Source organism: Ipomoea nil, unplaced genomic scaffold, assembly GCF_001879475.1.
Source record: "Ipomoea nil cultivar Tokyo-kokei standard unplaced genomic scaffold, Asagao_1.1 scaffold2387, whole genome shotgun sequence".
NCBI lineage: Eukaryota > Viridiplantae > Streptophyta > Magnoliopsida > Solanales > Convolvulaceae > Ipomoea > Ipomoea nil.
In genome coordinates this window covers 595,063-612,209 of record NW_017618815.1, presented here as the reverse complement: position 1 = coordinate 612,209, position 17,147 = coordinate 595,063, and the positions used below count along the sequence as shown (strand labels likewise).

General features: G+C 43.7%; 1 protein-coding gene across 1 annotated transcript; it reads left to right on the top strand.

Moving 5' to 3' along the window:
* The first annotated feature begins 6,768 nt into the window (after window positions 1-6,768).
* LOC109152130 lies at window positions 6,769-8,514 on the top strand. Its single transcript, XM_019299704.1, has one exon. The coding sequence runs from the start codon at window positions 6,769-6,771 to the stop codon at window positions 8,512-8,514; it is 1,746 nt and encodes a 581-aa protein (XP_019155249.1).
* Window positions 8,515-17,147: the final 8,633 nt, after the last annotated feature.

Here is a 17,147-nt window from a genome sequence, read left to right as displayed (position 1 = left end):
CTATTATATAATTATATAAATTATGTAATGTTTCACTTATAATTTCAATTGATATCAATTACTTTTAGTATACACTTGAGTAGCGGTAATAAATCACAAACAAAAGGCTCAACCAATTCCAACCAGTTTAGGGGTTGTGTTTTTCTGGAGTACCAAATCATTCTTTGTGGAACTAATGCAGGAACAAAGGTCTTAATTCCCATAATGTCTTTAACACTGTTTGATCCAAGATTGCCTTTCAAGTTCTAAAGAAAGCAATTTCTTTTTATGCTCTCTTAAGCCATGACAATAAATAAAAGTCAAGGGCAAACACTATAAAACGTGGGGTTGTTTTTGAAAATGTCACTTTTTAACCATGGCCAATTGTACGTAGCAGTCTCTAGAGTTAGTAATCCTAGTGGTTTAAAAATTTTGATTTGTGCCAAAAATGTACCATTTAAAGTACCACTAAAATGAAGTGTACAAAGAAGTTTTAAATAACGTGTAATAAAATTACAATTTATATCGTTTCAAAATTATTAGGTTTTTTAGCCATTATATTCTTCTTGCACCTTAATGGTGAGTCTGTATCTACGACTAAAAAAGTTGTATATAAAGAAATCTTTTAATAATTTGTAATTTTCTTAATCATTTTGATATTTATTAATGTAGCTAATTTATTTTAATTTCAAATAATTTCAATCGTATTTCTATAATTACACTTATATTATATTAATTTAATATTATGTTGATGTTAAGTTTTTGTCTGTGCATCGCACGGGTACGAATACTAGTTAGAAAAATTTCAACAACTTTTAAAATACAAAAATAATCATGACAAAAAATTCATATGTGCTTTACTTGATGCAATTCATCAATAATTGCATCAAATATTAATATTCTCTACCATATCATTCTCAATACACAAAATAAATTAAAATAAAACCAATCTTCATATAATAAAACTAATAAATTTACAATTTCATTATACATAAGAATCCTAATAGATAAAATTCCTAATTCTCAACTCTTAAACAACAATACAGTATAATTAGAAATTTAGGATTCCTAAACAACAACTAACCCAATTTATTTTAATATATACTAACTAATTATATATATATATATATATATATATATATATATATATATATATATATATATATATATATATATATGATCACGTTCAGGTGCGAACTGTCCGTCCAGGAGAGGAATGAGAATCATTCAGCGTCGTCCACATGTCTAGATTAATGAATCAAATGTAATTTAAAAAAAAAAAACGACGCAGTGACATTTTCGTAAATAACTCAAAATTTGGTGCATGTAAATGTGTTATAAGTGCAAGTAGTTGGTGCACCTTTGCAAGTAAAAAAAGCAGGTAAAATCACTTACAAGTGCACTTATTTTTACCTACGAGTATATGTAAGTTTGCCTTGTTAACATTAATGCACCTAGGTGCAACTACTTATAACTATAAGTGCACTTAGTCTTTTATGCTCAGTATAAATTTTACTTGCACCTGTAATACATTTTACATGCACTAAGGTGCATTATATGAAACTGTTACTTGCACTTATAATACATTTTACTTGCACTTCGATGTTTAATTATTTATTAAAATGTCACAGCATTTTTTTTAAATCAGTATTTCTTATCCCTTAGATCTGGACACGTGACACGCGCTGATAAATTCTCAACAAGTTTCTCCTGAGCAGCCATTCGCACATGAGAATGCGGCCCTAGACAGGGTCCCAACCTGTCTTCCCTATGGGCCCGCCATGTCCCTAGAGGTACTCCTCTGGCCCTCTCTTGTGAAAAAAAAAAAAAAAAAAAAAGAAGTTATGATCAGTTTGTCATGTTACTTCGATAAGGAATTAATAATAAGAGTTTTTTTTTTTTTAAATAAAAAATAAAATACAAAAGTGGACCTTGTTACGGATATGAAAGCAAAAATATCTAACACTTCAATCAGAGGCAGGACCCAATCATATATGCATGCCTGGTCAGTACTAATCCTTAGATAATATTAATTATCCTGGCCCGATACATACTATAATGTTTTGTTCGAAAATTCTATGCTACCTAATGGCTACATATATATGGTGTTTCTTGTTTATATTTTACCAACCATCAAGGCATGTACTTTACATCACCATATATATATATATATATATATATATATATATATATATATATATATATATATATATATGGATTCACTTAGGTGCGAATAAGTGCCCAGGAAGGAATATGCGAACGAATTAGCGCGCGACACGTGTCCAGATCTAATAGCTTAAAAAAATGCGGTGGTATTTTTATAAATAATTGAACATTGAAGTGCAAGTAAAATCACTTAAAAGTGCACCTACTTTCACCTATAAGTGCATGCAATTTTGTCTTGTTAGCATTCACTTCCCGCAAACATTCATGCACTTGGGTATGCTTATAACTATAGGTGCAACTATTTATAACTATAGGTGCAATTACTTATAACTATAGGTGCACCTACTTTCACCTATAAGTGCATGTAATTTTGTCTTGTTAACATTCATTGATTTGAGTTCAGCGGCTAGTAATACCCCTGAAAACCACCCGCAAACATTCATGCACCTAGGTGCAACCACTTATAACTATGTGTGCAACTACTTATAACTATAGGTGCACTTAGTATTGATACTCGGTGTAAATTTTTACTTGCACCTATAATACATTTTACATGCACTTGTAATACATTTTACTTGCACTTCGATGTTAAATTATTTACGAAAATGCCACCGCGCTTTTTTAAAAAAATAAGTGTTTCTCATCCATTAGATCTGGACACGTGAACGGACAAAATCCATTCCTATTTCGCTCCTGGGCGAAGCATTCGCACCTGAGTGCGATTATATATATATATATATATATATATATATATATATATATATATATATACACACTAACGCATTCTTTTAGTATTAATTTTAGTAGCGGAATATTTTGTTAATTATTTATTATTCTTAATTTATTCATTGATATCTATAAGAAAGGTCTTAGATTCGAATCACATCCCAATCAGAGTTGACATAATTGTTGAACATATACAGCGAATATATTACAGTGTATTAACAAAATATAATATAAAATTTAACATGAATTTTTGTCAAATAATTAGTCCAACTAAGTATATAACATTCAAAGTTGAGCATCTACAAATACTGAACCTTGAAAATTATTTTATTGCATTTTAAAAAAACAAATTTAGGTTAAGTTTTTTTTCTTTTTCTTTTTCTTTTTCGTTTAATTAATCTTCTTTTGATTATTTAGAACAAGACTCAATATTTGAATTATGATTTTGCATTATTGGAAATGATTTAGATTATTATGGTATTAATATTTTATGTCTGTATTTCTATAATGACTCAATTGTACATTACTTTACAAATATTCTACTATTATTTTTTACTGAATAAAATTGTTCTTACATCATTGTCAGACCTACACGACCTAAATACAAAGTTGTTGCTCAGAAATACGACTACACTTGGACTATAAATGGTAGGACCATTTTCCAAAAAATTGACAATGATGACACCCAATTGGCTCCAATTGAACAAGCTTGTACATCAAAATCAGAATTTTATCAATGCATGAAAACTTCTAAAGAAATTTGTAAGTTAATTTTTACTATATCATTATTATAACAATATCTATTGTAACCATATATTTTGAATTATTTATCTTCATCATCTATTGACAACAATTGTAGCAATTGTCATTAACAAATTCCCAAAACAATTTGTCTTAACAAAAAAAACTAATAGCTTCATTGTAGTGGATTAAAAGTAAGTACCCCACTCTATTACTCTTATTAAATTAAATAAATTTGTAGCTACGATGTATATATCCAAAAACAATACATATTCATTTCTTTAATTTATAATTAGATGTCTACAATGCCCTTATTCAAAAACTAAATAAATAAATTATTCATTATCAAAAAAATTAAAAAAGAGATACAATTTCATTAGTGATGGGGTGTGGACCCCGGGCCCAAAGCCTAGGAGGAAGAGAAGAAGACCAGAAATAAAGAGTGGCCCGGAAAGAAGGAGGGGCCAAGCCCAAAAGAAGGAAGGCCAAGAGAGGCATGGACCGAGCCAAGGAGTCGGCCCGACCTTGAGGTCGGCGCGAGTGCTCAGTCGACGCGAGGGCCAAGAGACCGTTGGAGCATTTAAGAGGATGTTTAAGAACCCAGTCAAAGAGTCGTTGGGAGGCCCAGTAACGACAGCCCAACGGCGTTCAGAGATAAATAGTGGTTAATGGGCTAATTATGGTCTTAAATGTATGTTTTAAGTTAAATCCAAAGGAGACCCACTATAAAAGGGCTCCTCAGAAACTGTAAAAAGGGGGCGAGTTCATGCCAAGAGAATAGAGATCAAAATTCAAAAAGAGTTCTTATTCCCTTCTATTTTTGAAAGGTGAATCCACCAACCGTGGTTGTGTTGGACCTCCCTGGGCTCAAAAATCCTAAAACCAACACTGGTCCCGTCTGTGGGGACGTAACAAAAGGTTACGGCCGTTCTTGTGCATCGAGAGAAGAGTCAGAGACAGAGTAGAGAGACGGATAGTCGAAAAGGGGTCTTAAAGAATGTCTGAGGAATGCAGTCACGACTCTGGTCGTAATGGTGTGCCGGAAGCAGACCTGAGAGACTTGTTGAACCAACAGAACTCGCAGAGTCAAGGAGATTACTCGGCACCTCGAAACCGGCCTCCATCAATAATACCTCTCACTCCTGAGCAAATCCAGGTCATTGCTCGCGCCGTAGCCGCACAGACTCGGGAAATGAGAGATTTATCGGTCTCCCGACCGCTGAATCTGCAGCCAAACTAGCAGCCGCCCTAAAGGTCCGACAGGGGCAGGCGAGAGGATCGAAGGGCAGAGGATCCGCTGGCACAGTCGCTCCATTCTAGACTAGGACCAAATGCAATGCGTCGATCGGCGAAAGAGCGGCTAGGTAGAGGAGAACCCAGTCGCGCGTGGACGGGCCAACAGAATCGTGAGGCCGTCCGAGAGAGAACTCATACTAGAAGAACCAGGACTCAAGTGCGGCAAGCCGAGAGGCCAGTACAAGCGACATCAGGATCCAACACCGAGCAGGTAATGAAGTACAAGCGACAACGTGAGGTCGGAAGAGCCTCCGGAGGGAAACGAACCAGAGTATATGCAAAGGAAAGACATCAGGATCCGCCCAGACGACAGGAGTACCGACGCGTATACGACAGAGCCAGTACTCATCGACCGACCCTCCAACACCCAGTGCGTGAGATACAAGCGGTAGCGCCGCCCCCGCCGCCTCCGCCTAGTGAGCATGCGGCGACTGCTGACCCGGGTAAGCCAGCCAAATACTGTCGCTACCACAAGACTTACACCCACAACACAGAAGATTGCTACTACCAAAAGAAAATTATGGAGGGGATCATCTAGCAAGGTACTTCTCCCCCTAATCAGTGGCGCCGAAGATCTACGTCTCAGACCAAGGAAGACGGCGACCCCTCCGGGTCAGCTGAGGTTAACCGCGGCAAGCAGCCGACATCCGAAGTGGACGAGGCTCAGTGGAGACAGAAACCGATCATTAATATGATAGTGGGCGGACCTGAAGGAGGAGACTCCTCTAACACTTGCAAGACCTGGGCCGGCAGCTGTATGTGGGGACGGTGTATGGGCGTGAAGGTAGCCCGAAAAAACATACAGAGAGCCCATAACCTTCACGGATAAGGATTTGCCGACTGGCCAGACACCGCATCGTGACGCGCTGGTGATTGCGAATTTGCGATGGATGTAAATGGGGTGGTCGTTCGACGAATCCTGTGGACACCGGGAGTAGCGTCAACATCTTGTATTTGGAGACCTTCACCAAGATGGGCCTAACACGGGAACGGCTGACCCCAGTAAAGACGCCCCTGGCTGGCTTCACAGGAGACTCTATAGAGGCCTAAAGATCCATTACCTTGCCAGTTGAGGTAGGCAGTAATCCCAACGTACAAAAGTTTGATATGAAGTTTATCGTGGTGGACCTAGCCTGCTCCCACAACGCCATTCTCGGACTACCCGGCCTGGAGGACTTGGGAGCGTTGATCTCCATCGAGCATCTGTGTATGAAATTCCGCACGCCGACTGGAGTCGGCGCCGTGCGCTACGATCAGAGAGTCGTCCGCGAGTGCTATCTGCAGGCTTGCCGAGGAATGGGAAAACGAGAAATAAGGGTGCACGAGATTACTGAGCGGACCACAAAGAAAGCGATGCCGCCCCGTCCTGAGCCAGCCGTGGAGTTAGAGGAAATAGAGATTGATCCGGTCCGACCAGAAAGGCGGGTGAAGATATGCAGGGAGTGGACCGCTCCATCATCTCTCACCGACTCCCAGTAGATCCTAGTCATCGGCCCGTGATCTAGAAAAAGCGGTACCTAGCTAACGATCAAAGAGAATTCGTGAAAAATGAAGTCAGCACGCTCTTGGCTGCCGGCCACATCCAAGAAGTAAAATATCCAGATTGGTTTGCCAATGTAGTGCTAGTGCCTAAGCCACCGGCCGGGAGGATGTGCGTGGATTATACCGACCTCAATAAGTCCTGTCCGAAGGACTCCTTCCCTCTACCCAGAATCGACCAGTTGGTCGACGAGTCCCCGGGGTCGGCTCTGTTGAGTTTTATGGATGCCTTTCAAGGCTATCATCAGATATACATGCACAAAGCTGACGTAGGAGAAGACAGCCTTCATCACCCCCGACGGAGTGTACTGCTAGCAGGTTATGCCCTTCGGGCTCAAGAATGCGGGGGCTACCTACACCCGAATGGTCGCACGGCTGTTACAAGGTCTGCTGGGGAAGTTTATGGCGGCGTACGTTGATGATATGTTGGTCATCAAGAGTCCGAAAGAGTCAAGTCACGCTCCAGACCTAGCCGAGTGCTTTCGAGTGATGCTTAAGTACAACTTGCGGCTTAATCCCAAAAAATGCGCCTTTGTCGTGCAAGGAGGAAACTTTTTGGGATACATGGTGATAAAGAGAGGTATCGAGCCGAATCCCGAGAAGGTCCAAGCTATCATGGACATGCAACCCCCTAGTTCCATCAAAGACCTACAAAGGTTTACCGGTCGGCTGGCCGCTCTGAGCCGATTCCTTAGCAAGGCGGCAGATAAGACAGTGCCCTTTTTCGAGGCCATGAAGAAGAAAGAAGGTTTCGCGTGGACAGCCGAGTGCCAGGAATCCTTTGAGGAGCTCAAAAGGTACCTTTCTACACTTCCTGTGTTATCCACTCCTCAGGTTGGCGAACCTTTGTACCTATACCTGGCAGCATCGCCTAAGGCAGTTAGTTCAGTGCTCGTCCGAGAAGAAGAACAGGTCCAGCATCCGGTTTATTACGTGAGTCGATCCCTGAAGTCCGCCGAGATTCGCTATACGCCTCTAGAGAAGGTGGTATACGCATTGGTGGTTACGGTACGGAAGCTGGCACCTTACTTTCAAGCACATACCGGATCAAGTACCAGCCCCGTCCTTCGATCAAAGGACAGGCGTTGGCTGACTTCTTGGTCGAGTGTACAATGGGGGAAGTCGACGGGAATCCCGACTCCGGAGAAAGAGTCAGGAGAATGGTGGGAGTTACATGCCGATGGGGCGGCGAGTAGTCAGCACTGCGGCGACGGAGTCATGTTAGTCACGCCGGAAGGATTCCGATTGTATTATGCCCTGAGCTATCAATTCCGAGCATCCAACAATGAAGCAGAGTATGAAGCTGTGCTGGGAGGCATTAGACTCGCTAAAGCCTTAGGGGTCGACCGCTTTCGTATTAAGAGGGACTCGCGCCTTGTGGTAGGGCAAGTGTCCAGAACCTGTGAAGCTAGGAGCGATCGGCTGGTACGGTATAAGGAAAAGACCGTGGAGTCGTTGAGAGGGTTCGTTGCCCATGAGATAGAGCACATCTCCCGATCTGACAATACAGAAGCCGACATCTTGTCGAAAATCGCCCTGGAGGGGGTGCCAGATCATTTTCTGAGGATCTGCCTGAAAGAAGACTTACCTCGACCTAGCATCGAGGAGCCGAGTGAAGAAATTCAACAGGTGAAGACCCTGGAGTGGGACCGCGACAAAAACCCAGAAATGCCCTGGATCGAAGACATACTGCGTTACAAGGAAGAAGGAAAATTGCATGACGACCACACGGTCGCCGCCCGAGTCCGAAGAAAAGCCCCTTCCTTTGAGATTGTGGATGGGCAGTTATACAAGAAGTCATTCGGAGGCCCCTTCCTCAAATGCCTGCTCCAACCGGAGGCGGAGAAAATAATGGATGAGGCCCATCGGGGGATATGTGCGGCTCACCAGGATGCTCATACCCTAGCACGCAAGTTAGTCGTCCAAGGATATTACTGGCCTACCATGATGAGGGACTGCGTCGATTGGATAACCAAGTGCATTATATGCCAGGCGTTCGCTCGGAAGGACACTCGGCCAGCCACCTTCTATGCTTCGGTCGTCACTGCCATTCCAGTCGCTAATTAAGTGGGGAATTGACCTGCTGGGCCCTCTACCAGTCGCCCCGGGGCGTTTCCGGTTCTGCGTAATGGCCATCGATTACTTCACCAAGTGGGTGGAGGCCGAGCCTCTCGTAACCATTACTGAGTATCAGTGCCGGCGCTTCTTACGGAAGAAATTGATTTGTGGTTTTGGGTTGCCCGAGCACCTAGTCAGTGACAACGGACGACAGTTTGATTGCCAACCCTTCGCGGATTTCTGTCGTCGACACAGCTTTCGGCATACCAAAGTATCGGTTGCTTACCCTCAAGCCAACGGACAGGTCGAAAACGTGAACCGTACAATTGTGGACGGTATTCGCAAGAAGTTAGAAGTTAGAACCAGTAAAAGGTCAGCCCCGTGTACTTGTCTGAACATAGCTTGGAATAAATATTTGTCGCTTTTTTGTATTCTGGGGGCCAATCTGAGACAGAAAAAGCGTAATGGGTCACCTCGACTGAGGGACTCGACAAGAAAAGAGAGAAACAACGGGGCACTGACCCTAAACTGTTTCTGAGATAGAAAAAGCCTAATGGGTCGCCTCGACTGAGGTACTCGGCAAGAAAAGAGAGAAAAGACGGGGCACTGACCCTAAACTGTTTCTGGGATAGAAAAAACCTAATGGGTCGCCTCGACTGAGGGACTCGGCAAGAAAAGAGAGAAACGACGGGGCACTGACCCTAAACTATTTCTGAGATAGAAAAAGCCTAATGGGTCGCCTCGACTGAGGGACTCAGCAAGAAAAGAGATAAACGACGGGGCACTAACCTTAAACTGTTTCTGAGATAGAAAAAGCCTAATGGGTTGCCTCGATTGAGGGACTCGGCAAGAAAAGAGAGTAAAGACGGGGCACTGACCCTAAACTGTTTCAGAGATAGAAAATGTCTAATGGGTCGTCTCGACTATGGGACTCGGCAAGTAAAGAGAGAAACGACGGGGCACTGACCCTAAACTGTTTCTGAGATAGAAAAAGCCTAATGGGTTGCCTCGACTGAGGGACTCGGCAAGAAAAGAGAGAAACGACGGGGCACTGACCCTAAACTATTTCTAAGATAGAAAAAACCTAATGGGTCGCCTCGACTGAGGGACTCAGCAAGAAAAGAGAGAAAAGATGGGGCGCACTGACCCTAAACTGTTTATGAGATAAAAAAAAAAAAAAAAAAAGCCTAATGGGTCGCCTTGACTAAGGGACTCGGCAATAAAAGAGAGAAACGATAGGGCACTGACCCTAAACTGTTTCTGAGATAGAAAAAGCCTAATGGGTCGTCTCGACTACAAGGCTCGGTAAGAAAAGAGAGAAACGATGGGACACTGACCCTAAACTGTTTTTGACATAGAAAAAGCCTAATGGGTCGCCTCGACTGCGGGACTCGGCAAGAAAAGAGAGAAACGATGGGGCATTGACCCTAAACAGTTTTTGAGATAGAAAAAGCCTAATGGGTCGCCTCGACTGCGGGACTTGGCAAGAAAAGAGAGAAACGACGGGGCATTAACCCTAAACTGTTTCTGAGATAGGAAAAGCCTAATGGGTCGCCTCGACTGAGGGACTCGGCAAGAAATGAGAGAAACAACGGGGCACTGACCCTAAACTGTTTCTGAGATAGAAAAAGCCTAATGGGTCGCCTCGACTGAGGGACTCGGCAAGAAAAGAGAGAAACGACGGGGCACTGACCTTAAACTGTTTCTGCGATAGAAAAAGCCTAATGGGTCGCCTCGACTGAGGGACTCTGCCAGAAAAGAAAGAAGTGATGGGGCACTGACCAATCTAGGCTCAATCTCGCCATAATCCCTTTAGTCCGCCCAGTACCTGTCTAGGCAGGACAACCTGAGAATGGGTCTCAAGGCCAGCCGAGTAAAGGGGTCGGCACTGATAACTCGACTTCGGTATCCAGTCGAGTGAATAGCTGGGCTTCGGGCCCGGAGTCGCCGTCGACTCCGCAATCGAGCAAGAGGGGCCGACCACCCTTAACGAGAGGTCAGGTCGGCGGAAGGGAAGCTAGTAAAAGCGACAAAACTGGATTCTTTCTCCGAAGACAAGGAAAACAAGACAGAATGTTTATCAATCAGGACAGGTAGGCCTACATCGCAGTCGCGTTACAAACTAAAAAGCATAAAAGCGAGATCACGGTCTGGCTTCCTCCTTGGTCGGACGAGCAGATGGAGGTGGACCTTCCAGGAAAAGCCAGGGCTAGAAAGGAGGCGCAGTCGGATCCGGATCCGGCACGTCATCCACATAGACTGGCGGCTCCCCGTCATCGATCATCTAGAGAGGCCTTTCAAGAGCGCTGGGAGACATGGCCACCCCAAAAAGCAGAGGAACCTCCCATACTTCCTCCTCGTCCAAGGGTGGCTCATTCACCACCACATCCACTCGCCGGTCGGTTGAGTCCACCAGAACCACGTCCAACATGTCGGGGGGAACCACGATGGGATCCGAGCCGGTGTCACCCACCAAGTGGCCACTGTAACACCCCAGATTTTCAGGATATTTAAAACTTATAAAATAAAGGTGAAATCTCGTTGAATCCCAAAACATAGTACAAGAGTATGGGGTGCTATGCCACACCTAAGCTAAAGAACTCAGGTGCACAGGCTAACTAACTAATATCCTCAAATAGTATCAGTACTAAATCATGGCACGCAGGCCGAAAGGGAAAAACTATCTAAGCTACGTCCAAGCTTCTAGCGCGCTCCAGTGAACTACTCGTCTGTGCCTGAAAGCCAAATATATCTGTTCAGCGAGAGATGCTGGTAACCCACTCCAACGTGTTGAAATACAATACATATAGAGATATATATAGATATACGAAAACCATTTTGAATCATGAAGATATATCCTATGAGACTTTAGCTTTTAAAACCGGGAATGACTCGACAGACAAGGCTAGACACAAGCGACAGTTATAACAGGCGTATACAATCCTCCACAGGCAAGACAGATAGAGCTGAGCACAATTAATAATCATAACCCAATGTAAACAATCCCCAGCATAAATCCCTTAGTCACAACCCCCAGTATACTCATAAACACAACTCCTCCATATCTCATCACATAGCACACTTTGTTGGCGCCACAGGACCAATCGCATGCCCATACATGAGGGTCAGCGCATATAGCTCTGACACGGCCCCGCAGCACCCTGCCCCGTCTCACATTACGGAGGAGCCGATCGCAACCGACTGATGGACCTTTGTCCTACATAATATTTATATACCTGACCGGTCTTTACCAGCCTGGTTAACAGTTGGGATGGTTCTCAGCCCATTCAACTGCCCGTATAGTGGACATTTGTCCTATATAATATTTATATACCTGACCGGTCTCTACCAGCCTGGTTAACAGCCGGTATGGTTCTCAGCCCATCCGACTGCCCGTATAGTGCAACTTAGTCCTATATAATATTTATATACCTGACCGGTCTCTACCAGCTTGGTTAACAGCTGGTATGGTTCTCAGCCCACCCGACTGCCCGTATAGCCCGATTGATCTCAACCAATTCGGGGTGACACGCACACATAACACGTAGCAAGCACATGCAACCCACATTAACATATTGGGAAGGGGAGGAAACGTATAACAAAACCTATGCGTGATCCTTCACATGCTAAGAATAGTCCTAAGGGGTTCATACTCCTTTCACCTAGGTCAGCGGGATACCAATTCAACTAGCATGCAATATATAAGACTCATACAACCTACGAACGGTACCCGAAATATCAAACTAGACATAGGCACGATAGACGGAGTCCGTTGGGACACCTCGGGGGTCGGGGAAACATCAAACAGGGAAGCCAAGATCCCCAATTGGGGTGCAAACCAGCGGGTAGCCAGTGGGTGAGGGATCACCCGCCGGCTACCCGCTGCCAGCGTTGCCCAGGGAGGCCGCGGGTAGGTGGCGGGTCCCCTACCCCCCACTGACTCTTTTCATCAAGAAACGCCCCGGGAACCTTTGTGGAACCCGAATCCATGCTTGGACACTTTCAAACGCAATTGATAACAAACGTAGACAATTAACAGATCAAAATTAGGAAACAATCGGCACATAACCTATCATGCTTTTCTAAACATAATAAACACCCAATCATGCGAATTCCCACCCAATATACCAAGAATAATTCCATACGATACAACCTAGGGTTCTAATCACTTTTATGCCAACAAGAATTCGATTCCTCTTCTAATTACAAGATTCGGTACAAATAACACATAAGTATCAAGAACGCCATACAATTATCAAGAACAACATACAATTATCATGAACTCCACGTAATCGTTACGAACACCATAATTATCAAGAATCTCCCGATATCAAGATCACCCATGGAATTATCCCATCAGTCATCAATAATAACATCACAAATCATCAATACACAATAATATGGGGAAATCCTACGGGGGAAATCATAGCTATGAAAATAGGTTTTGTTGAGACATGGGTTACCTCTTAGCCTTAATTAATTCCTTGGCTATGAAGGGTCTTTCTTTAAGCCTTCTTCTTTCTTGATTTCTCCTAGGGGGATTCTTGGAACTTCTTGTGTGGTGAGAGATTATGGTGGTGAAAGATCTAGGTGCCTCCTATATCCCTATTTATATATTTAAGAATCCTAATTAGGGTCTGAATGGTATGGATTTACTAATTCTATTCCTTATAGAACTAAGGGCTTATTTTAGGGATAAGGGTCCATGGTCCATAGTGGACCATATTAATTAATTAGGGAATCCTAATCGTAGTCTGGATAGTAAAAGGCCTACTTCCTTTATTCCTAATAGATAACTAGGTCTAGGATTCCTAATTAGAATCTGAATAGTAAAGGGTTTACTTTCTTTATTCCTAATAGGCTTAGGACTCTAATTTAGGCAAGGGTCCACGGTTCATGGTGGACCTTATTAATTAATTAAAGGAAACGTAACCGAATTAAATCATATTTAATTATTATTAACGGGATTAATTAAATAATTAATCCGGGATTGAAGGCCGTAACACGGAGTGTTACAGCCACCATGGGCTAACCTTTGCTGCCTCAGTTTCTCCAACCGAGCCTGTTCTTTCAGACGAATGGAGAAACGTCGGTCACCATCTCTATAGCTCATGTCGAAGTAAAAAAGGAGAAATAACGGCTGCAAGGGGTATCAAGGGCAAAGTGAGGAAGGTAAGTAAGGGGAAGCTCTATTTATAGCCAGGCCAAGCGAATCTCAAGGAGCAAATCACGGAGAAGAATCAAAACTGCCATCGTTGGGCAGAAAAGAAGGAGGGGATAAGAGTCAGGAATCTGCGTCAGTGAAAGATCCCATCAATTTCTCTCGGGAAAGGCAAGATTCCTGCTATGGCCTAAAAAGTACGATCTTCCAAAGATACTGGAAAATCGCAAGTATCAGACCTCGGGCAGTGCATAGGCCGACTAAAGGGTCGGATGAATAATGAGCATAATTGTATGTGGAGGAAAGAAAAGAACGCAGAGTTAGGAAATAAGTCCACGCAATTTTATTAAAAAGGGGGCAATACATTGAGAAGAAGAGGAACTTTATTTGTATAATATAAGTTCCTCTCACAGTCCCTCACTGAATCTCACTCGACATCACATCTCGCTGCTCGAAGACCTCAGGTGGTGCAATTCACTCGTCCGAAGAGGAGGGCTCTTCTTGGAAGGCCATCTACTCCGATGGGCCAGTCGGAGATGGGCAGACCGAGTCCCAGAAGGCCGGCATCAGGGGCGAAACCACGGGCGCTTCGTCGTCAGGGTATAGCTCGAGATAGCGAGCAAAGTCAGCATCCGACATTAGGTCGGTGGCCGGCCCATTGAGGTCAACCAGAGGGATGGTGAACGTCATTTTGAAGGCCAGTTACTCTGGGACCGCCACCTCGACGAAAGTCTCGTCTTGGGCCGTGACACGGGCCTTGGTCTGGGGCGAAGGATCAGTCAGAGAATAGGAGTCCACAGCCGGAGGCAGGGCCTCAGTCGCCATCCGCGAGTCAAAAGAAGTGGAGCTGGAATGATGCCTCTGGGAGGAGGGTTTGTGAACTTTCTTCTTGCCTTTCTCCAGCCTCGATCGCTTGGAATGAGGGGGGCGAGGCGGCGACCTGAAATCGGTCTTCTTCCCTTTTATGGGAGAGCGACTGTAACACCCCGTGTTACGATCCCTAAAATCAATTAAATTATTTAATCAATAACCCAAAAGAAAGAATTAAATTACAGAAATTAATTAGGATAAAAGCCCACCATAGTCCGTGGGCCCTCATCTCTAAACCCAATCCTTAGTCCTAAAAGGAATAGAGTTAGCAACCTATAGTAATTAGGCCCTAAGGAAGACTCTTAAATATATAAACAGGGAACATAAGGAGGCACCTAGAACTCCCACCACAATAATCTCTCACCACACCAAGAATTCCCCTAGGAGAAATCAAGAAAGAAGAAAGCTTAAAGAAAGACCCTTCATAACCAAGGAATTAATTAAGGCTAAGAGGTAACCCATGTCTCAACAAAACCTATTTTCATAGCTATGTTTCCCCTCTTAGGATTTCCCCATATTATTGTGTATTGATTACTTGTGATATTATTATTGATGATTGGTGGGATGATTCCATGGGTGATCTTGATGAGGAGAGGTTCTTGATAATTATGGTGTTCTTGATGATTATATGACGTTCTTGATAATTATGGTGTTCTTGATGATTATATGACGTTCTTGATAAATATATGGTGTTCTTGACGTTCTTAATGATTATATGAGGTTCTTGATAGTTATATGATATTCCTACCGAATCTTGATTTTGGAAGATGAATTGTGTTCCTGTTGATTTAAAAATAATTAGAACCCTAGGTTATATCGTGGAATTCGTATGGTATCATTCTTGGTATATTGGGTGGGAATTCGCATGATTGGGTGTTGATTATGTTTAGAAAAGCATGATAGGTTATGTGCCGTATGTTTCTTGATTTTGATCCATTAATTGTCTACGTGTGCTATCAATTGCGTTTGAAAGTGTCTAAGCATGGTTTCGGGTTCCACAAAGGTTCCCGGGGCGTTTTTGGTGAAAAAAAAAGAGTCAGTGGGGGGTAGGTGGGGGTAGGGGACCCGCCACCTACCCGCGGCCAAAAATGGCAGCTCCGGCAGCGGGCAGCCGGCGGGCGGGCAGCTGCCCGCCGGTAGGGATGGCAATGGGTCGGGTGTGGGTCGGGGAGGGCTACATCCATCACCCGACCCACCTTATATTTTCTCCACCCACCCCCACCTCCAACCCGCATCGGGTGGACTTTTTCAGAACCCACCCCCACCCCCACTGGGTGCGGGTGCCCACTACGGGTATCCACCACTTATCATCTTATTATGTTTTTCCAAAAATAATATTTAAATTATTTACACATAATAAAAAAATAAAATCCATTAGTGTACTAAAACATAAATAATGGAAATATTTAAATATAATAACTAAATTGTTAATTTTTAAAAATAAACTTAGTAGTTTTGATATAAAAAATAGTAAAAAGATACACGAAGTTATATAAACTTTTATAAATAATTACATACTAGTACTTATTTTACTATTATATATATATACACACACACGGTGGGTCGGGTGGGGTTCTAGGCGGGTCTTGTACATAGAACCCGAATCCAACCCGACCCACCGCGGGTTTGCTTTTTTAAGACCCACCCCCGACCCACCACCCACCATCACCCAAAAAAACCCGATCCATGCGGGGTGGGTTCGGGTGAATATCCACGGGTCGGATTGAAATTGCCATCCCTACCCGCCGGGCACCCGCTGCCCGGAACAGTAACACCGGCGGGCAGCCGGCGGGTGAACCCCCACCCACCGGCTACCCGCTGGAAATTCCCACACTTTGGGATCCCGGCTTCCCCGTTTGATGTTCCCCCGACCCCCGTGGTGTCCTAACGGACCCCTCCTATCGTGCCTATGTCTAGTTTGATGTCCGGGTACCGTTCGTAGGTCGAATGAGTCTTGTATATTGCATACTAGTTGAATTGGTATCCCGTTGACCTAGGTATAAGAAGTATGAACCCCTTAGGAGTATTCTTAGTTGTGGATGACCACGCATAGGTTTCGTTATACGTTTCCCCCTTCCCAATGTGTTAATGTGGGTTGCATGTGCTTGCTATGTGTTATGTATGCATGTTACCCCGATTTGGTTGAGATCAATCGGGCTATACGGGCAGTCGGATGGGCTGAGAACCATACCGGCTGTTAACCAGGCTGGTAAAGACCGGTCAGGTATATAAATATTATATAGGATTGAGGTCCACTATACGGGCAGTTGAATGGGTTGAGAACCATCCCAACTGTTAACCAGGCTGGTAGAGACCGGTCAGGTATATAAATATTATATAGGACAAAGGTCCACTATACGGACAGTTGAATGGGTTGAGAACCATCCCAACTGTTAACCAGGCTGGTAAAGACCGGTCAGGTATATAAATATTATATAGAGCTGCGGTTCATCGGTCGGTTGCGATCGACCCCTCCGTATTGTGAGACGGGGCAGGGTGCTGCGGGGCCGTGTCAGAGCTATATGCGCTGACCCTCATGTATGGGCATGCGATTGGTCCTGTGGCGCAAACAAAGTGTGCTATATGATAAGATAAGAAGGATTGATGTTGT